The following is a 20,743-nucleotide window of genomic DNA, read 5'->3' as shown; positions in this document are numbered from 1 at the left end:
AGGAGAGGAAAGTTCTCACCTTTGTGGCGTGAAAGGATGTTACTTCGATGTCCATATCAATATCTTCTTCCAAATGTGACCGTCAAGGGAGAGCCTGGAGAATGCAAGCGATAGGATAATGGGCGTGTCAGGTGAAGTAGAATCACAGAGATCTCATTTACTTACTCAACTAAGTTACTTACTGCCTGATTGAATTTCGTCTTCTGCCACCCCTTGTTGATTTATTTTGATTCCGTCAAGGAGCGGATAATACGCCCGATGTGATTTGTTTACATATTTCTGTCAATTTGTGATCATTCACTTACACGCCTGTCAGGCGAATATATCACATGTATGAACGTTGAGCATGTCAAGTCACCAGCCGGGGGAAACTTCGACAGGTCAGAATGAAACGCCCATAGGACCTGTGCGAATGGGTCAAAGAGAGGTGAAAAGGTGAGCATAGTCTGGGGGCCCTATGACTGAGGATGTCATTTGTGGTATCGCTTCATGCTAAGCTTGTCATTAGCTGTAATTACTGTTACAAACGTAAAGTGAGTATATGACATGATCTCGTCAATGTTGATACTGATTTGTCATCAACTGTGAAGGTAAAATGCGATAAGGTCTTCCCCTGTAGTAGATGCGTCTCAAGAGGTCTCGGAGATCTATGCGAACAACAGTGAGTCCCAATGATCTGACGATTTCGTGAGCACACAGCTGATCAGTACCTTTAGAACGGTGATAGTCAATGGTCGGCTCACAGGCGGAGGCAAATTGCCGTCTCAGCGAGCTCCGACACTAGCGCAACTCATGGAGGAGAATAAAGTTCTGCATAGGCGTATCAATGCGCAAGAAAAGACTATCAAATCGCTCTTAACCAAATTCGAGTCAGACCAGGCTGATTTGATAAGTCAAGATCACTTGGACGAAAGATCTGCACATATAGAAGGCGAAAGGTCTCGATATACAAGCGCAGAACCTGATATCAATCCGGAAGAATTAGGGAAGAACGATTATCTGTCAACTGTGAATCAGATATACGGGATTGAGCCTAAGAGGTACAACGATGCACAACAGGTAAGTCCTTGTCTTGCGTACAAATCTCCGCCGTCATTTATGATAGATTTTTAAGTACTGATGTTGCGTACTGTATCTTAGCCAGCATTCACCGTCAATCAGACCGAAGCGCAAACACTCAATAGGCTACTGTGCATGGTTCCTGTCAACTTCAGCGCTCAGCTTGTCCGGTATCACTGTCAAACATTACACTGGATCCATACTGTCTTTCATGAACCCAGTTTCATTAGGGAACACGACGAATGGATCGCGTCAATCTGCTTAGGTACACCTTTGGTCAAGGCATACGATTTCTACGCCCTGTGTGAGTCTTATTTTTATTTATCTAGTCATTCCCTTGTCATTCACGCCGCATGCTATTGTCATCAATTTCGATCTCAATATCAAATGAGCTCGGTGCTTCAAGCATTCCTCATACCGAACTGATATACTATGTTACCGATCGACCCTCAGACTTCGCAGTAATTGCTTGTAGTCTGTACTTCATGGATGAGGCAGTGGCCATGAATATGGGAATTCCAAGTGGTGGGTACCTGTATGAGACTGGCATACCTGGGAAAGCTGGCTGATGTCAATATCGAATTATAAAAAGATGCTCTCGCTGAATGGCCTCGGAAATGGTTCAATGAATCAATACGATATCTTCAGCTTTCAGATTTTATGGTAAATCCGACTATCCCCATACTGCAAACTATTTGCATTTTGCCGATGATCGCACACGCTTTCGAGTGAGTCTACGTGCTAAAAATTAAGCTGATCAAGGCTGAGACCTGTGTGTACAGTGCTTCAAAGTATCTCGGAGCTCTCATGCATTGCGCTTTGGGGCTGGCGCGGGATCTTGATTTCCATCTTGCTACGGCTGGAACCAACCCAGAAAAATATGGAGGGAATATCCAGATCGAACTGGTCAGGCGGATTTGGTGGTGTCTCTCGGTCACAGACAGGTAAGCAGCGATGATTGCTGACGAAGCTAAATTGTATGATCGTAGTCTGCGTCCAGAAGCACATCATCCGTTTCATCTGTGTCTGCCAAGTGAGATTTAGAACTTTCCACAATCCCCTCAACTTAGCTAACCTGATGCGAAGCTGCTCGTACTTCCCCTCCAGCCAACATCAACGATTCTGAGTTGGTAAATGGGATCCCAATCAGTTCTCGACCACTTACGGAGGTAACCAGAGTCACACAGTGAGTCTTTATAGGTTCGTGTGTAGGTTTTGTATCTTATACTCGTATTGTCAAAGTCTTCTTGCTATCGGTCGACTAGCTGCGTTGTTCCGCGATTTTAACCAGTCTTTCACAACCAAGACGACCCTTAATGCGCGCTTTAAGTGTGTTAAGGATCATGATCTTCGACTTCAAGCCCTCTTGAATGACATCCCAGATTTGCGTCCACGCGATGACGAGCAGTACATTCCCATGTCTGCAGTTATGCAAGCGGACGCAAATTTCGATTACAGACCATGGTCGAGATTCATATGGTCGACGTCTTTGCCTCCAAGTAGGATCATGCTCTACCGCTGGTTCCTTGGAAAGAGTTACACCGATGAGAGGTGGTCTCAAGCCAGACAGGTCAGTGGAGGTTTTCCTGTAACGTGATGGCTCTTGCTGACTTCGACAATCAGGTATGTCTCGAAGCAGCTCGAGCTACACTTGCGGCGCGTAAGAAGCCTGTGCCGCCACTTTTCCAGAAGAATTGGTGAGTAACCAAGATCTCACCAGAGGCTGATAGATCAGGCATGTGTCTTCCTATACAATCATCGCAGGGATGGTTCTCACTTTAGAGCTCGTCAATGGTGCTCATGACGATGTCGCTTGGACGAATCTTCGATCCGAAATCGTTGAGGTTATCAATTTCTGCCGTTCACTCGCATCGACGAGCGCGATCGTAACGAGGGGAATAAGTCTATTGGAAGGCATGGTAACGGAAGCAGAAACCAGACATTCTACTGCCGTCGCAGCAAGATCCGGTTTGGACCAACCAATATCAGTGTTCAGCGATCCATTTACTTTCACCTCTGACGACATGTGGACTGCAGGGATTATGAATTACCTTGACCCGGATCTGTACAACATTTTTTTCGGACCTGATGTTACTCTGTCGTAAATTTACATGCAGCATACGATTTCCTACTGTGAAATACTCGTTACGAGTTGGGTTTTCTTGCATTTAGCATAATCTGTATACAAAATTTGTCTATTCTACCTAGTAAGGCTTGATACCAACGAGCTTCTCGACTCTGTCATTCACTGTAGGTGGATTCTTGGGACGTCCGGTATCATGGGGACAGGGGTTGCCATCTGATCGTTTGACAGGGTCGAATTCACGAGCAAAGATGGCAGCGAATGGGACATGGGTGGTTCCTTTACAAGCTTCAAAGCAATGTACACGCAGTTTTCGATCATCATCAGATAAGAGGTGCGCTGGTGCCATACAGATATCTGTCGCAGTCATTAGCAGTGCTTTTACAATCTGACGAAATAACTCACAAGAACAGACACGATCTCGCTCTCCGCTAGGTCGTACATTGTAGTGCATAGTTCGAGAATCCCAGAGAATGAGATCTCCAGGTTCGGCACAAACTTTCACCCATTTGCAACCTCGATCATAGAACCATTGTTGCTCTTCATCGGTAAATCCTGGAGGCGTAGAGTGAATCAAGTCAGTATTCTGATGTTGAAGACCAGGGCTTTGAGTAACACTTACCATGCCAGTCGAAGGGACCCCATGACTTGTACGAATGTCTTCCATGAACATCGAAATGTTCCTCCACAAGTTTGCTGCTTCCTTCCAACACCATAAGACCGCCATCCTCAGGTCCGTTGTAATTTAGATTGACCAATCCTTGGCAGCAGTAGAACCCTTTTCGGTAGTGTGATTGATCCATGTGTTCCCACTTGCCGCCATCAGGGACGTCGGTACGTTTGGGAAGCATGATAGATCCACCATCGAATGAAGTGATCAATTCGTCTGTGCCCCAAACCTTGGCGAAGGCATCGATTACTCCATCTTCACATCGCAAATCCCACAACTACATGGGGTCTGGTCAACTTGGGAAATCATCATAAACCGAGGCAATGATCTGTGTCTTTACTCACTACTTGCTCGTGACACTAGTAAGCGTGATCAGATCACAACTTTCAGTTCTAGGAGCTCTCACCAGCAAATAGCGAAGCACTCACGAAACCGTAACCGTGGAACATGCCTCCTTTCATGTGCACGGGTAAATGCTCATTTTTCCAGGTTAAAGGATCGGCTCGGTCAAATCCGAGGGGAAAGGACTCCATCCATTGGAACATACGTTCACGGTATTCGAGAGCTTTCTCGGTTGGGACGGCCTTCACGACAGCATAACCTTTGGTGACCAACTCATCTCGCCAATCACCAAAAACAGGTTTATCAAATCGGTCGGCATAGACGAAAGGTGGAAGTTCAGGAGGAGGTGTGGTTCGTTCAGTGAACAACTTCTTGAACGACGATGTGGCGGGTTCAACGGGGGTAGCGACAGCGACAGGCATTATGTCTTTTGTTTGCAGATAAAGTATAATTCAGAAATGTCAAGGCCAGAATCGTAGTATTGTTTTATATTATGTTGCCTTTGTTGTACTGGCTGGTCCACCGAAATTACGGCTGAGACGGCGTTCCTCTGGCACAAATATGGTCAGTTGACGCAGCAATTGATGCACCGAAATGAATCTGGGCACACTACGAGAACCGTGAGTTCCGCGATAAGGGGTAGTAAGCCTGCGGGAAAGCTTTTGTTCTGCTGGTGAGATACCGCACGAATTACCCCCTCTTATCAAGAAGATGGACATCGGGCATCGGTTCATTAACCACCGGTACCAAGGCGTTATCCAACCCCATAAGTCAGGAAATGGATTACAACTTTGCTCCAAATATGCTGAGTTTGAAATTAGTCGATATGCCGTTGATTTGGTAAAGGGATCTCACGGTTGAGACTCGGCCTCGTAATCGTCTCAGATGATTCCGATTCAGGAAAACGGCGTTGAGAGCTATCTTCGGGTTTACCCAATGAGGGAAAAGCTATTACGGTGCTATCTTTGATGTCTCTGGGTTTATCTCGTCGATCACACCCCTTCTTCACACTGAATACGCTTACCAAAGGATGTTGTTTGTCTATCTTGGTCAGATGACTTCTCATTCCTATCTTGTTCCGAAATCGACATGGTTCTCCAGATTGCAGGCTTGTGAAAGATACCTGGATAAGGATTATGGCCTCCCCCTCGAAATTGAACCATATATATATACTCGCCCGGCTGCAACGCCCTTTCTTGCCCAATCATCATAGTCCCCCTTCCAATCGACCTTCAATTCATCAGAAACTGATCCGCTATCATCATGGGTTTTCTTAGCGGCGTCACCCCCCGGGGTTTCCTCATCATGGTCTTCGCATCATTAGGTGGTCTTCTATTCGTGAGTTGAATAGTGCATCCAGATATTACATGATACTAACGCAAAGTCTCATGTAGGGTTTCGACAATGGCTGGTGGGGTACTGTTCTGGGAGAGCAGGCATTTTTATGCGATTACGGTGCCACAATCATGGTGAAAGGTGTTCCTACTTGTAACTTGACAACCTCGCAACAATCTGCTGGAACCGGGGTTGGCTCAGCCGGTATCAGTGAGTTATTTCGGTCAAGTCCTTCGTTGTCAGTGGAGATTGACCCATCCTGATCATTGCAGTGATTGGATGTGCCATTGCTATGTACCTGAACAATCGCATTGGTCGACAAAGGTCGATTTTCTCACTCGCAATCATCTCGATTATCGGTATCGTTGTCGAAATGACTTCGGCGATCGGCTCTCCAGCGCGATATGGACAATTCCTCGCGGGAAAAGGTGAATATCATTCACTATGATAGGTGCCGTGTCCTGAGCTAACTACTCGCAGTCATCAATTCGATCGCCATGGGTGTCGCTTGCAATGTAATCCCGATCTATTTGTCTGAGACATCGCCAGCATCCGCTCGTGGTTTCGTCATCAATATGTACCAGACTGTTCAGATCATCGGTGTCATCGTCGCCTCTGGTTCGGTTTATGCCGTTGCCACGCGAACCGATAAATCAGGCTACCTAATTCCCATGGGAATCCAACTCCTTGCGCCGACTTTGATATTAGCGGTGGTACCATTCATTCCTGAATCTCCTCGATGGTTGGTCTGGGTTGGGTGAGTGATCTCTGTGCGTCCGTGAAATTACCACACTTACTGACTTGCGCCGGGATATGCTCCAGTCGTAAGGAAGACGCCATCAATGCTAGTTCATCTCTCTTCAAGAGCGAAGGAAACGACTTTGACGCTAGCGATTATGTACACAAACTCGAAATAGCGTTTCAAGAACAAAGGGAAGAAGCCCAAGCAACTGGTTGGCGCGATCTTGCTCGACAACCCGATCTCCGTCGTGTACTCATCGCTATGGGTATCCAGTCACTCCAACAAGCACAAGGATCTTCATACATGACTAATTATATCGTCTCGTATGTATTCAGCATTTGACTTGGCTTCTATCGCTGATAATCTTTGGCTAGCTTCCTTATCGGTGTTGGGGTTGTCAATTATTTCCCTGTCATTATGGGACTTTACTGCCTTTACTTTGTTACGATCTGTACTGGCAGTTTCTTACCCGACTTGATCGGTCGACGACCAATCTTACTTTCCACGTCTGCTTTCTGTGCCGCGACTTTGATCATTGTATCCATCCTCACCACCGCCTTCGCCGACCCATCATCATCCGTCCAAAAAGCTTCAATCGCTCTTATCTTCTTGTGGTACGCCTCTTTCGGTGCTCAATCCCCCCTGATCTGGATTGTTACTGCAGAGGCAGCCCCCACCCGTAACAGAGAGAAAGTTCTTGGTCTCGCCACATTCTGCGGTTTTGGAGTACAACTCATCATTACTTTTGTTGCTCCTTACCTCCAAGACCCTGGATTTGGGAACTTGGGCTCGAAGATAGTAAGTCACTCAGCATGGACCTCTTCATGTCTCGACAGCTGACATGCTTTTCGTTTAGGGATTTATTTGGGGTGCATTCTCCCTCATCAACATTGCCTTTGTCTTCTTCTTCGTTCCCGAGACCAAAGGTCACTCTCTTGAACAACTCGACTACCTCTATGAGAATCGTGTCGCAACTCGAAAGTTCAAGGGTTACCACTTCGATGACGCAGTTTTGGCCACTAATACAAACGTTGTAGACGAGATCACCATTGAAAAGTCTGACAATAGGAAGAATGAGCTTGAGTACTAAGGGCCATACGTGATAGTATATGAAAAAGGGTGTCTGCTCGTACGAATGAGTGGACCAATCCAGGGGTGAGGCAAGGAGGAAGGCGCGGCAGGATTCTCATCAGGGCTCACTCGGCATAGCGTTGTTTATAGATAGGTTTTTTGATGTTTTCCGTACGATATATGAGTATGCAAGATATCTGGGCAACGCTACAGTATGAAGAGTAGATCCGCTTGCGGTTGGATCTCACTTCTCCAAGAAGCTTGCACACCGCGTTACGGCCACAAAATTGGTTTTTGATGACACCTTCTCAATAGAAGGTTGACAACATGTGTAAAAACGATAGGGCTGCTCGTCGAGTAGGCGAGCAAAAAATCACAGGTAATGCATTCACTAAAGGCTAAACCGATCGACTTATAGCTCTATGCAGACTTTCCCAACGTGCCTTCCAGCTTCCATGTATCGATAAGCTTCTTTCATGTCCTCAAATTTGAAAACCTATAAACTCTCGTCAGTCACACCTTACACTCATAACAATTTTTATCATTTACTCACTTTATCGATGATAGGCTTGACTCCGCCAATTTCAAGTGCCGAGGCTGCCGTTTTGAAGTCCTCACGATTGCAAACAAACACACCCCTAACGTTCGCAGCAGAATATAAAATCACCTTGGCGAGATCTGATTTATAGCGATACGCGTTTATAAGTGTACACACTGACCATGTTATAGTAGACATACCTTCTTGGATCAAATCGTCTGGTATAGGTTTGTAGTCCCCCATGTACCCTGAGATTGCCACCAAACCTCCTTGTCTGGTACTTCTGATACTTCTAGCAAGCGTTGCTCTACCTGCTATCTCAATCACGAAATCAACTCCTTTCCCGCCATTCAATCTACGTGCCTCAACATCCCAGGCATCTACTTTTGAATAGTCGATCGTTTGTATAACGTTCGCTGGTGCACCATTCGGGACTAGGGGCTTGAGCAGTTCGGTAACTTTGTCCAATTTGGATTGGGACGATGACGTAAGGATGACTCTAGCTCCAGAAATCAAGGCAATCTGTAGGTTTTTCACGAGTTAGGACAACATTTTAGTGTTATTCGAAGCACCTACCTGTGCAGCACTTAATGATACGCCTCCTGTTCCAAGACATAACACTGTCTGTCCGGATTGTAAAGATGGGTGATGTGAATACAAGCTGGACCAAGCGGTGGTGTATGCTACTGGAAGGGTGGATCCTTCGATGAGCTCAAAATTGCTGGGGATATTCACTGCTTCTTGCTAGTTCAAGACGTCAGTCACATGGCAATTCAAATATGGGAGTACACGCACCTCATCACAGACAAAGTATTCCGCAGCTACTCCATCGATGGCTCCGCCCAGCCCTCTTTTCAAGCTCCTGAGGGCCAGGTCTTCCTCCTGCATTCCAGTCAGCCAAGAAAATGCGTCGAGATTATTGCTAGTACTCACATAGTGATGACCTTGAGGAAATACTGGAGCTACTCGATCGCCAATCTTGAATAATGTAACATCTTTACCTACAGCCTCAACGATACCACAGCCATCTGCGAAGGGTTAGCCTTACACGAACAACTGCAGAGCTCAGCTGTAACATACCTGAGACCGGTACACAGTCCTGAGGGACATCATGTGGGGCGGGGTAGTCGTTATTGACAATCTGAAGATCTCGGGCGTTCAAGGACAAATACTTGATGTTAATACGGATCTATGACTCGGATTTCAGCTGATAGTGTTCCGATGAGGGTGAAGTGGAGAATCAGCTTCGACGTACATCCGTAGAAGAGCGTAGCTCCGGCTTTGGGGCATCAATGTGAAGCAGCAGGCCGTCAATGCCATTACGGTGGGAGATGATGTAACGCTTCATGTTGGATGGTATTGAAAGATGAACAACGAAAAGAAATTGAATTTGCTTATCGAAGAAGTGAAAGCGTTTACAGAACCTCCACTTTGTAACTAATCCAAAACCCGCTCGTTGTCATCCTTAAATTGCAGCAAACAGGTATCTTCGGAAACCCAAGACAATCACCGTTCCGAAGCGTGAATAATAACCCTTTCTAATTACGTCAAAAATTGTGAAAGGGCATACCAGGCTTATAATTGTGAGCATTATTGCGCACAGCATTTACGGTTGAAATGCAACGACACCTCATCAGAGAAGCTAGAATTCTACCATTTCTATGGAACCGAGAATTCGTAATGAAAGGCGGCTCTGATATTCCGACGTAGCAAGAGAGTCTTTGATAAGTGGTTCTCGGTACGATTTCAGTAAGTCCAGGATGAGTGGATTTGTGACAACCCTTCGGTTAATGAAAGAAGAAATCGGTCATAATCTACGCATGCAATAGGTCCCGCATTAGGTCCCTCGAAAGCTAATCTAGGAAGGTACGAACGTAAAGTGTCATTCGGAACGCTTCCTAGTCAATAATCTGAAAACCGAGTGATAATGTCACGGTCGTGCAAAAGCAGCTGAACTGACCAAAAGGTACAATACTCAATCCGCGGAATCCGGATTGAACCTGCTTATATACTGAAATATGCCATTCATTACAGATAAGGTGACCGCGTTAGTCAGCAAAACTATGTTCAAGACAGGATAAACCCCCAGTGAAATAGGGAGTATTTTACCAAATTGAGAAATAGTCGTGCAATTTGGGAATCATCTAGCGCACTCAGACAAATGTCGTCAGAAGCAGAAAGTGCCTTTTGGAGATAGGGCAATGCTAAAGAAATGTTACGCGAATTTTGCTAACCTCGCGCGACTTTGACCTGTGTACCAATACTGATTTGCGAAATACAACTGCCAGGCGAAAGCAGACATAGCGTCTGCTTCGATGGCGCGATGACATCCGCAGTCAGGATCGTTCCCCCACCAAACCACTGCCAGTCAAAAATGATTGTAGTCGCTTCATCCATTGTTCTCAAGTTGGGATAAGGGTATGAGCAATGCATCTATGTGTACTATCTATCCCTTAGGTTGATCTCCTCCTTCTCCTCTTCTGGCAACTCATCTATCGAATACGGTTGCGATGACAGTGTGGAGTCATTCTGGTCCAGAGGGTCGGCAATGGCCTGAGGTTCTTTGGTATTGGGCAAAATTGGCGCCATGGGAGCATCTAGAGGAAGATCCTGTAGGTGTTCATGTCAGCACTCTGGTCAGTGTTGATGGTAGTCTATGCCACTTGCCTTGATGAAAAAGCACATCATCAAGCAGAGGACAACTACAGGTACGAAGAAAATAAACACGTTTCTGATCCCCTTCATATCTGGTTAAGCGTTTGTGTCAGTGACTCTCGGTTGAGGGTTTCGGCAAGTAGCTCACAAGCATCTCTGACTTGAGAGGCTATATCTAAGTCCAGCGTATTGATAATCTCAAAGTTGGCGGCTATCTCCATACGTAGTCCTTCAGGTAGATCCTGGGGTATGTTTGCAAGAAAGATGTTCTGCAATATGGTGTTGCCGATAGCTAACCCGATAGCGCCACCACTCTACGACAATGTCAGTTTCAAGTAATGAAGATGGCATGACACTTACTGTCCTTGCAAAGCTACATGAAGCAGGGAATTGTCAGATCATACTCTACGAATATACAAAAAGAAGGTGAGGTTGTGCTTACTTTCTCACGCCAGTCACCACAGCCCTGTCTCCTGCAGGACCCGAAGCTTGAGCAAGTACAAGAGCTATGAGACGCGTATTAATGTGATTTGTCACCGCAAAATCACGAGAACGTACTGCTTTGTATCGTGGACCCAATGCCGAAACCTTGTAGAAGGAGGCATCCTATGATTACCCCTTGTGTTGTGGATCTCGTAAAACAAAGCTGAGCACCTTGACCTGCAGCCCACAATGTGAAGCCGAAAACGAATGAGGCCCAGGTCCGATTCGTGTACTTGACAACGTATCCGGATATGGTGGTTGTGAGAACTTGTCCTAAAACCAGAGGTAACAGAAGAGCCGCTGATAGTATAGGAGTGTTACCACGAACGTTTTGCAAATACAATGGCACGAAGTAGACTAAGAATTGGTCAATCGGAGTTGTGTCGAAAACGGGTACTATCGTTCGGAGAAGGACTTACTGCCACCATAGTACACAATACCCACTAGCCATGTTTGTAGCAGCAGCAAACAAACATTTCGGTTCTTGAGTCTACACAAAGTGTAAGTGGAGCATGAAAGCGCTGAGAGCTCACAGATAGAACGACTTACAATCGGCCTGGGAATAGAGGGTACCTTGCGACTTTTCTCTCCACGTATATAAAGGCTAGTACTGCTAAACCACCGACTATAAACAACGATATCACTACCGGACTCTTCCAGGCAAAAGTAGACCCGCCGCCACTCAGAGGTACCTGAGTTGAACAATCATACATAAGTGATTTCTCACCAGCCTAAGGTCAGCGACAACTTACAAGTATGCAAACGGTCATTGTCAAGCTCAGCACACTACCGATCCAGTCCATGCTTCGGAGCTTTTCTTTAAAATCGCCGCTGACAGGCCTGAGCGGAACAGTAAAGTGGATAAGGCCCATCGTCAAGGTACTCACTGGTGTTTTTGATATTTTAGCTTTACTTCTTCCCTGGATTGCACGACTTACAGGGTGCGATAACCCAGAATGCCCACGACCATCTGACTTTCTCCGCCAGGATGGCTCCCAGAAAGGGACCAACTCCTACAGAACACAGGTCAGCGCAGAGGACGCCTCCCCAACCAGGTCAGGTTTTAGTGACAATTACATACCGGAGCCCAAAGCAATACCAATTCCGAGCAGACTCTGATATTGACCTCTCTCACGGAGTGTGACTACGTCTGACATAATGATCATAGACAAAGAGTTGATACCTCCTCCACCTATCCCCGCAACCGCCCTAGCACAGTATAGCCATACTTTGTTGGTAGCAAAGCCCGCCAGTAGATCTCCTAGGGCGAATAAGAACCTTTGTCACGGCATCAGCAGGCTGCAGAACAGAGTGTAAATAGGCTGGATGAGGTACAGATCGACTCACAAGGATCCCATCAAGATAATTTTTCTTCCGAAGCAATCTGAGAGTCGCGAAGTGATCACTTGGAAACTTGTGTTCGCAACCAAGAAAGCGGTTCCAGCCCAAGTGATTGAGTTCGCCGCATTCAAATCGGCACCCACAATGGGCAGGATAGTACTGACACTGGTGGAGTCGATGAAGCTGAGAAACAGTGCAATCTGCAGCCCAAAACAAAGCAAAATGAGCTTTGATTTAGGTAACCGGGTCGTTTGGTCTGCCAAGACCTCTTCAATCTTGTTTCTGGTCATCGAGAAGTTTGGCGCGTAACCTGATAGAATCCTTTGTGTCAAGAGACACCTTTATTCTTCGAAGACTAGCCAAACAAAGCAGTTTCTTCAAACAAACGCCCCGCCCTCTTCATCGTGCATTGTCGTGGTCTCCGCATGCATAATGCAATCATAAAAATGATTCAACGACATTTCGGATCACCATGAGTGCTCGTATGAAACCTTCTCGCACCCAAAACGTGGCATTTCCGATTTTTGGGTTGGACAACATATTCCGACGGGAATCTCAATGGCGGAAATGATAAAGGTTTAGCGAGAGGATGAACGAGTTAGCTTATCTCGTTGAGATCGCCTTTCAGAACGATTATGTCAAGCGCTGCCATTTATAATCCCTCAATGATGATCTTCAGGATCGTTCTCCCACCTTCCAACTTCCATCATCAGCAAATCACTCAAATGTCTTTCTCAGAGAATAAAACAGATTACAACACTGACGTCGAGCAAGTGGCCGTCGAGGCTAACGACCAAGATGATCAGGGAGAAGTATTCAAAACAAATGTCAATGGTGAAAACTACCGTACTGTCTCTTGGTATGTATCCCCTGAATGAGGCAGAGAATAATCGTTAACTTGGAAATGATATCTATAGGTACAGTAGTTTTGCTTTGATGTTCAAGGTTCTCTTCTCTGTAGGAGTCTTATCCATTCCAGGTGTCTTTACATTGGTCGGTGCACTACCCGGTGCCCTGCTTGTCATTGGTTGGGGTTTATTCAACACATGTAAGCACTTCACTGACGAAGAGACTTTGACAACATTTCTAATGCTTTAAACAGACGCGGCATTCATCCTGGGGGCTTTCCGTCTTCGACATTCCGGTATGCATGGATTGCAGGACATGGCCTACATCGTCGGGGGCGCCTGGTATCGTGAAATAGTCGGTATCCTCTACATCGTTGGGTAAGTTCGAGTGAAAGAATCATAAGACTGTATGATTTTTTGACTAACAATGCCAAAGTTATGCCTTGGTCACCGGGTCCGGTTACATTGGTACTGCGACTGCATTCAACGCTTTATCAGAGCACGGGGCCTGCACTGTTTGGTTCTCTTTCGTCGCTTTCGTCATCTCTACCGGTGTGGCCGCTTTCCCCAAATTTGGACAAATAGGCGTTGTGGCCTGGGTTGGTGTCATTCTACTTTACATCGCTGTGATGATAGTCACAATCTCTGTCGGTGTGCAAGATCGTCCTCAATTGGCCCCTGCCGGAGTCACAGAGTACGGTTACGAGGTTGTCGCAAAGGGTACGACCTTTATCACTGGAATGACTGCCTGTTTGATCATCTTCGTTTCTTCATCCGGAACTTCCGCCTTCATTCCCATGTAAGTAACAAAGCCAGTCTCTGAGTTAGATAGCTAACTTAAACACATAGTATTGCCGAGATGAAAAATCCTAAGGAATATAAGAAACCTATTATTGCTGCCATGGGATTATTAAACGTAACTTATCTTGTGGTCGCCCTTGTGGTTTACCGATACTGTGGTAGTAAGTGAACATCTTTGCATACCCGTGTAGACTACATTCTTATACTCCCATTAGTCTATATTGCCAGTCCTGCTCTTGGAAGTGCAGGAACATTCATTAAAAAGCTCACTTATGGAATCGGACTTCCTGGGTTGCTCGTCAGTGCAATCTTATGTCAGCATGTAAGTTAGATTGTTGTCCTCAGAATCTGCATCCTTGAGAGTTCTTGCTGACGTTGGAGCAAACAGCTTGCTGCTAAATACGTCTTTGTGCGGTTACTCCGAAATACCGAGCACCTTCAAACCAAAACCAAAACACACTGGATCACCTGGCTCGGTAGTGTCATTCTGATTGGTGTGATCTCCTTCGTCATTGCAGAAGCTATTCCCTTCTTCAGCACCCTCATTGGCCTTGTGGGAGCATTAGCATACGCGCCATTGGCTGTGAGTAACCTTAATACCCATGACGAATTCCAAGTTCTGTTACTGACTCGTAAGTTCACCTTTGCAGATTGTTGTGCCCATGACATTATGGCTTTATGACTTCGGTCACTACCGCAAGGGATCTATGGGGCAAAAAGCTCTTTGGGTCTTCCACGTCCTTTTCATCGGTATCGGTGCTTTTATGACTGTTGGTGGTTCTTACACCATGATTCAGACCATCATTAGCTCGTATGCTGCTGGTACTGTTGACCGTGCTTTCAGTTGTGCAGACAAGTGAGTATTTTCGTTCGCATCCAGTCTTCTCTTTCTGTTCCCGTAAACTTTGAAGACCTCGCTGATACCCTGTATAGCTCTGGATCCGTTTAAACTACGCATTTCAAGATGCCCGATTTTGCCCCGTAGATATAATTCCGCTTGATTTGTGGATTAAGGCTCTTTTTATAGATTCATAGTCATGAAACCTTTGTATAGATTTTATGCAATTATGATACAGTGAGCGAGACAGTGTATTTTCATCTGATCAGAGCTTCTTGGAAGCATTTTGAAGTCTATGTAATTCAAGCATTCGTGACTTTCTCCTTCGCAACTGGTTTACGCCAGACACTGAACTCTGCCCTAGCAGCAATTTCACAGTGGATCTTGCAGATCACACTGTTCAGTAGGTTTTGGCACATCAGCCCTTCACTGCGTTTGTAAGGTACCTAAAGCCAAGACATAACGAACTTGGTCCATTCATGCAACTTTGGAAATACATGTTTATCCAGTACTATGAGCAGTGATTTACTGAGAGTCACCAGGGAATGTATCGCATTACGTATTGTCTTTAGCAGAATTTCGTGTTTGCAGCAGACGAGACCACGCGGGGAGACGTAAAATCAGAGTCACGAAAGCCAGTGACAGGAGATTGTGGAAGGGAGTTATTCTTGGACATTACGGCGTGCGATCGGTGAGACTGTTCTAGTGCCATACGTCGCTCCGCCGATGAAGTCGTCTTTTGATTGGATAATCTTTTCGAACTTCCATCTCAGATTTCCAGTTGTCGGAATTGATAAGACTGTTCCGATCATCTAGAGTAGCTGACAATTTCCGACACTGGATGCACTAGACTCTCGGGAATGAGTTTGTTGACGATACAATTCTTCGCACCGGTAGATAAGGTATTTACAGCAAGTATGGATACGTTAAAAGGAATGGTGACAGTATTTGCTACCTTTAAGCTTCCTCAACTGCTTTCATATTCTTAGATCATAGGTCAGTATACTTGTAATAATCTGAATTCATACCACATACATACTAGGCTAGAAATTCAAGATGGCTCAATTCGATGACGCTTGGATGAAACGTGACCTTTATGGTTATGGTCCCGATAGACCAGATGCCAAATGGCCTAAAGGCGCCAAGATCGCTGTCAACTGTAAGTCAACTTCCATCCTTGTTATTACATCAGCCGTCGCTAATGAACGTACGCTTAGTCGTACTCAACCATGAAGAAGGTGGTGAGAGAAGTGTCGAAGATGGTGATGAACATGCCGAGACTGTTCTCCATGAATTTGGCTCTCAGGTGTGTTCTCCCATGATCATTGCCTGACAACGTCTTATGAATCTAATCTAACTTGTTCTGTTTTTTTTTTTTTTTTCCATTGATAAGTTGACTGCCGAACTCGGAAAGCGAGACCCAGCTACTGAGTCTCAATTCGATTACGGTTCAAGAGCTGCAATTTGGCGAATCATGAAATTGTTTAAGAAACATGATATTCCAATCACTTTTTATGCTGTTGGTAGAGCTTTCGAGCGGAATCCTGCTGTCGCTAAATACGCAGAAGAGAATGGCCATGAAGTTGCCTCTCATTGCTACAAGGTCAGTATAACTCAGGTCTTACTGCTTATGATAATTGCTGACTTTCTGAAAAAAACTTTAGTGGAAACCTTATACCGGCACTACCGCAGAAGAGGAAGAAGAATACATTAGAAAGGCTGTAAATGCGTACAAAACCACTTCACCTTCTGGTAAAGTTCCAGTTGGAGTAAGCCTTCCCTACCTTCCTTTTCTCAGAGCCAGGGATTGACACACATTTGTTGATAGTGGTTCTACGGAAGACCATCTGATCGATCACTTCCACTTGTTGCCAAAGTCTACAAGGAACTGGGTCACGAACTACTCTATTGGGCTGATACCTACGCCGATGATTTACCTTACTACACCGTTATGCCAGGAGGTAAAGAAGGTGAATCAATCGTAATGATGCCATACAGTTTAGATTGTGTAAGTGATATCATGTAAACCTGAGTTTCGAAGTGGAACTGACAATGATCTGATTGTCCGTTCAGAACGACTTCAAATTCTGGCAAGGTCAGATGGGATCTGATGATGCTTTTGCACAACATTGTATAAACGCTTTTACTACTATTCGAGACGAAGGTCTTGAAGGTAAAAGTGCTTATATCACCGTAGCATTACATTCAAGATGGATTGGTCGTCCAGGAAGATTCCAAGCTTTGAAGAGGATGGTAGAACACTTTTCATCCTTCGATGACGTTTGGTTCGCGACAAGAGAACAAATTGCTCGTCACTGGGTCGAAACATACCCTCCAAAAGCTTGATACAATCTTGGTAAAAAATGACATAGATAACATTATAGTAGGATATATAACAACAGAATGTATACTGCTTAAGCACATCTATCTCTATGAGCCAATGATATACTTTACACGCGTTTGCAAACGTTTCATTGAATATTGTCTTGGTGTGTGATCTTCCTCTTTTTATAGCAATCACAGTATGGAGAAGCACCGCTTTGATCAAGCTGTCTACTCACTAAGCCATATTTGTTGCTTGCCCATTGTATTCAATGTCATTGAAGGTCATCAAATTCCCAGGAGTAAAGGCGGCCAAGTCCCATAGAGGCTCTGTATAAGGGGCTTGATCCGGGCGATCCACACCCATCGTGATACCTAGCGTTTGTAACAGGTTGACGTACTCTCCTGCAATCGTCGGATCTATCGGGAGTCATATGAGCATTCACAACCGTTGTCTACAGCCAACACTACTCACCAATATTGCTCGTCGCTTCGGAAGAGGCTTTCTGCCATTCATCTACAGAAGGTAACGGATCATGTTGACTGTTAGAGACCTCCTTTGTCTCGTGCTTGCTGACATGCTCGATACACGCCGAAGATAGATCCTCAAATACGTCGTACAGAACTTCAGCTGAATGAGCATGTTGTGTATATGCAAAAAGTGTATTAGACGTAGATTTGATGGCCTGAAAAACGTCTTTGAGAGGTAGAACTTTCGGTTGTAAAAAGACAGCGTATAGTAGGGCGAGACCGCAGATAAAAGCTGAATGAGCTGAAGCGTTTGACATTGGTTGTCCCTGTTGATGCATCCGTTTTCTAATGTGAAAGGGCTTCAGATGATATGCTCCACATGAACGAGAAGATGGAACTCACTGTATGTCACAGCCTCTAGCAGCATTCTTGGCCAAATGAGTAACAAAAACGGCTCCAGCTTTTTGGCCTTCAGCACATAGAGGTCTGAGTAAGTGCAATCTCGCTTCCACGCCTTTCAAGAGGAACCAATCGCTAGAGCAACTGGGAGCCATCCAATATGTATTGGAAGATGCCTCGATCGGTATAGTCCGTTCCCATTCATCCATTGAGTTCAGCATCTCCCAGTAATCAGTAGCTTGACCTTTACGATTTATACTATATATGGACCGTTGAATACGACTCTCGATTCGTTTTAATTTGATGTGGTGGATCGCTGATGCCATGGAGCCAAGTTGCAGTATTTCCAGTTTTGGCTTTTCGATAGGATCACATAGTTCAGGAAGGTCGACGTCGAAATCATCATCGGAAATACCAGGTGGCCGCCCCAATAACAATGACATCATACGGTCAAGAGTATAGCTAGTACTGCGGTGAGTTTGACTCCTTGTGCCGCCTCTGGATGAGACTTACCAAGACCAAAATACTCGCTTTCGCATTTCAATCTCATACTTCGTCATTGACCGCACTGCCCAACCAGCAGCGTTCCGATGCAAACCCATACCAACGCATCTGGACAAAATCAGCGACGCAATCGTCGGTGAATAGCATGCCACTTACAGTCTCAGTGTGACGCCGGATAGGTACCATACAGATGGACCTTTGCTGTCACGTAAAGAGTAGACCGCCAGGAGAAGCAAGCCTAAGAGACCACATTAGCTCAATTGCTGCACGCCCCGACCTTACCTTGTATATTGGGAAGGTTATGCAAAGTAACGATAACACTCAGATAAGGTGCTGCTAAGTTGTAGTAATCTTCAGGTCGGAGCAAGCCAGATATTGGACGTTCTTTACACAATTGAGCCCCAACGGCAAGTATCATCAGGATAAAGAAGGCTGCCGTAGAAGATGCTCTGTCCAAAAAGACTCCTTGTCCTACCTCAGATAAGATCTCATCCCTTCTTTCCCATTGGTGCTCGAAGGTTACCCAATCCATGAAAGGGTAACGAGGATGAAGATGTCTGAACACCGTCTCTAGAAGTGAATTTGCCGTGTCGATGGGTATAGGTCGCTGAACAATTTGTCGTATGACGGCGATGGATGGTTCACCTTGTTGATGTTGAGCCGAAGCTGAAGACACCTGTCGATGGGTTGAGTGTATCCCCCTTCTTAATCCATCAAGCTGTTGTGTCTGAGAATGCATTCCTCCGGCAATTACGCTTCTCCAGAGAGATCCAGAGGACTCTCCGACATAGTGCGGTTCAGCAGCAGCTTCTAAAGATATCATAGCTAATCCCTTAGCTGCATCTTCCAGAGATTCTTCACTGTGCAGCTCGCTACCTGGGGATGTGGGTAGTCGACTTGGCAATCCAGGTCGAACAGCTGGAGGAGGAGGATGGGTAAAAGTATCTGTGGCGGCGGCTGGTAGGGATTGGGTATGATCAAAAGACGAAAAAGATGATGGTTGTATGTTTTGGGCCGTCGAGTCTGCGTCCGCAGAGGGCATCTGCGGTGCTTGTAGATCTACAACAGAGTAAGGCTGAACTAAATGAGGTGGTCGAGACTGAGGAAGCAGTGAAGGCTCACCCAAGGGAGGGCTCCCCCTGGGATAAGAAGGAAGGGACTGAAGATATTGTGTTTGAGCATGTTGCTGTATTTGTGATCCTTGTGGTGGTGATTGCAAGCCAGGTCGGCTCTGATCGTCTAAGGATAACATCCAATTCTGCAGGTCAAGGCCAGGTGGGAATGAATCTGTGAATGTGGAAGTAGGATGATTCGCTGTCGAAGAAGGGTTTCGATCGAAATTCAGGTTACCTGAATGTACATGGGTGGATGCAAAATGGGGAGATAATGGGATATGTTGAGATTGGGTATCTGCAACAAGTGGAGCTGACATCGGTTTCGTTACTGATCTACTGGGTACATTTGATAATCCAGAGCCCAGATACTCTGGTATGTCTGACGAGTCTTCCCCGATCGTGTTGACGGATACGTGACTGACAAACCAGCTGTATTGTCAGATGCGAGTCCTGTCAAGCTGGCAATGACAGCAAGAAGGACTCACGATTCTCCTCTACTCCGCTTTGCCGCATTCTCATATGCTCTGCTAAACGTACATTCTGATCTACTTTCTATGCAATTCCTCTGTGCATTCAAGTGAGTATTGGATTGTCAGTTGGTGAGGTAAACAAGGAAGATTGATGAGGATTACGTACACAAGTCTACCGATACCAAGCTGATATTAGCTCGATGAACGCAACTTGGAGCGATGTTCACTCACTTTGCCATCCTTCTCACCTATCACACACCTCTAAAGACATACCCGCATGATTGGTAAGCTGGACGACAAGACGGATGCCCTTAGCCGTTTAGAAACATACCTGCTTACGATTCCTACAACGTTCGCATGCCTGCGTTGTATAACTATGTGGTCTAGGTCTTCGCCGTCCAGCCATAGAAGATGTTGCTCGAGACGTAGCTTCCATGCACTCTGCTAATCCTGTTGTGATCCACCAGATGACAGGTCGATGGGATTGGAGTGAGTGAATACAAGTCGGATGAACGAAGTCGACACGAGTTTCTTCATCCCGAGAAAGAAGAAGAGATAAGGAAAATACTATTTGTTCTACCCTGTGTTTGGTTCCGCGCCTTGATTGGATGACCACTTCACATCACGGCCTGGCCTCCCTCAAATACAGGTGTACC

The 20,743-nt window shown here is 45.6% G+C and overlaps 9 protein-coding genes across 9 annotated transcripts; 5 read left to right on the top strand and 4 right to left on the bottom strand.

Annotated features, from left to right (window-relative positions):
• Positions 1–412: 412 nt before the first annotated feature.
• IL334_005099 (uncharacterized protein) lies at positions 413–2,760 on the top strand (the record flags this gene model as incomplete). The annotated part of the gene is made up of 12 exons (XM_062936813.1): positions 413–435; positions 509–533; positions 591–661; positions 717–1,059; positions 1,141–1,363; positions 1,513–1,584; positions 1,652–1,787; positions 1,842–2,003; positions 2,049–2,092; positions 2,146–2,245; positions 2,302–2,629; positions 2,683–2,760. 12 exons carry the CDS (start codon positions 413–415, stop codon positions 2,758–2,760), a joined length of 1,605 nt encoding a protein of 534 aa, XP_062792864.1.
• A 65-nt stretch (positions 2,761–2,825) lies between these two features.
• IL334_005098 (uncharacterized protein) lies at positions 2,826–3,164 on the top strand (the record flags this gene model as incomplete). The annotated part of the gene is made up of 1 exon (XM_062936812.1): positions 2,826–3,164. One exon carries the CDS (start codon positions 2,826–2,828, stop codon positions 3,162–3,164), a length of 339 nt encoding a protein of 112 aa, XP_062792863.1.
• Positions 3,165–3,263: 99 nt separating this feature from the next.
• IL334_005097 (uncharacterized protein) lies at positions 3,264–4,576 on the bottom strand (the record flags this gene model as incomplete). The annotated part of the gene is made up of 5 exons (XM_062936811.1): positions 3,264–3,499; positions 3,548–3,697; positions 3,765–4,089; positions 4,157–4,171; positions 4,241–4,576. The coding sequence occupies 5 exons, from the start codon at positions 4,574–4,576 to the stop codon at positions 3,264–3,266; spliced, it is 1,062 nt and encodes a 353-aa protein (XP_062792862.1).
• Positions 4,577–5,417: 841 nt separating this feature from the next.
• IL334_005096 (uncharacterized protein) lies at positions 5,418–7,321 on the top strand (the record flags this gene model as incomplete). The annotated part of the gene is made up of 7 exons (XM_062936810.1): positions 5,418–5,492; positions 5,549–5,699; positions 5,762–5,917; positions 5,970–6,246; positions 6,312–6,554; positions 6,606–7,029; positions 7,088–7,321. 7 exons carry the CDS (start codon positions 5,418–5,420, stop codon positions 7,319–7,321), a joined length of 1,560 nt encoding a protein of 519 aa, XP_062792861.1.
• Positions 7,322–7,714: 393 nt separating this feature from the next.
• Positions 7,715–9,188, bottom strand: IL334_005095 (uncharacterized protein; the record flags this gene model as incomplete). The annotated part of the gene is made up of 8 exons (XM_062936809.1): positions 7,715–7,798; positions 7,856–7,980; positions 8,041–8,362; positions 8,417–8,584; positions 8,636–8,722; positions 8,774–8,868; positions 8,921–9,029; positions 9,096–9,188. 8 exons carry the CDS (start codon positions 9,186–9,188, stop codon positions 7,715–7,717), a joined length of 1,083 nt encoding a protein of 360 aa, XP_062792860.1.
• A 1,094-nt stretch (positions 9,189–10,282) lies between these two features.
• Positions 10,283–12,609, bottom strand: IL334_005094 (uncharacterized protein; the record flags this gene model as incomplete). The annotated part of the gene is made up of 12 exons (XM_062936808.1): positions 10,283–10,450; positions 10,508–10,587; positions 10,644–10,809; positions 10,856–10,868; positions 10,938–11,001; positions 11,054–11,335; positions 11,398–11,468; positions 11,528–11,670; positions 11,731–11,864; positions 11,917–11,991; positions 12,060–12,256; positions 12,326–12,609. 12 exons carry the CDS (start codon positions 12,607–12,609, stop codon positions 10,283–10,285), a joined length of 1,677 nt encoding a protein of 558 aa, XP_062792859.1.
• Positions 12,610–13,044: 435 nt separating this feature from the next.
• Positions 13,045–14,828, top strand: IL334_005093 (uncharacterized protein; the record flags this gene model as incomplete). Its single annotated transcript, XM_062936807.1, has 8 exons — positions 13,045–13,178; positions 13,237–13,367; positions 13,422–13,545; positions 13,604–13,966; positions 14,017–14,129; positions 14,184–14,290; positions 14,357–14,551; positions 14,619–14,828. The coding sequence occupies 8 exons, from the start codon at positions 13,045–13,047 to the stop codon at positions 14,826–14,828; spliced, it is 1,377 nt and encodes a 458-aa protein (XP_062792858.1).
• Positions 14,829–15,862: 1,034 nt separating this feature from the next.
• IL334_005092 (uncharacterized protein) lies at positions 15,863–17,152 on the top strand (the record flags this gene model as incomplete). Its single annotated transcript, XM_062936806.1, has 6 exons — positions 15,863–15,965; positions 16,024–16,112; positions 16,200–16,409; positions 16,471–16,575; positions 16,635–16,814; positions 16,880–17,152. The coding sequence occupies 6 exons, from the start codon at positions 15,863–15,865 to the stop codon at positions 17,150–17,152; spliced, it is 960 nt and encodes a 319-aa protein (XP_062792857.1).
• A 214-nt stretch (positions 17,153–17,366) lies between these two features.
• Positions 17,367–20,523, bottom strand: IL334_005091 (uncharacterized protein; the record flags this gene model as incomplete). Its single annotated transcript, XM_062936805.1, has 10 exons — positions 17,367–17,548; positions 17,604–17,944; positions 18,002–18,466; positions 18,512–18,610; positions 18,659–18,740; positions 18,785–20,034; positions 20,103–20,182; positions 20,254–20,259; positions 20,319–20,348; positions 20,419–20,523. The coding sequence occupies 10 exons, from the start codon at positions 20,521–20,523 to the stop codon at positions 17,367–17,369; spliced, it is 2,640 nt and encodes an 879-aa protein (XP_062792856.1).
• Between the last annotated feature and the right edge of the window lie 220 nt (positions 20,524–20,743).

The sequence above is a fragment of the Kwoniella shivajii genome, chromosome 6 (genome assembly GCF_035658355.1).
Source record: "Kwoniella shivajii chromosome 6, complete sequence".
NCBI classification, from domain to species: Eukaryota; Fungi; Basidiomycota; class Tremellomycetes; order Tremellales; family Cryptococcaceae; genus Kwoniella; species Kwoniella shivajii.
This window is presented reverse-complemented; position numbering and strand designations above follow the sequence as displayed.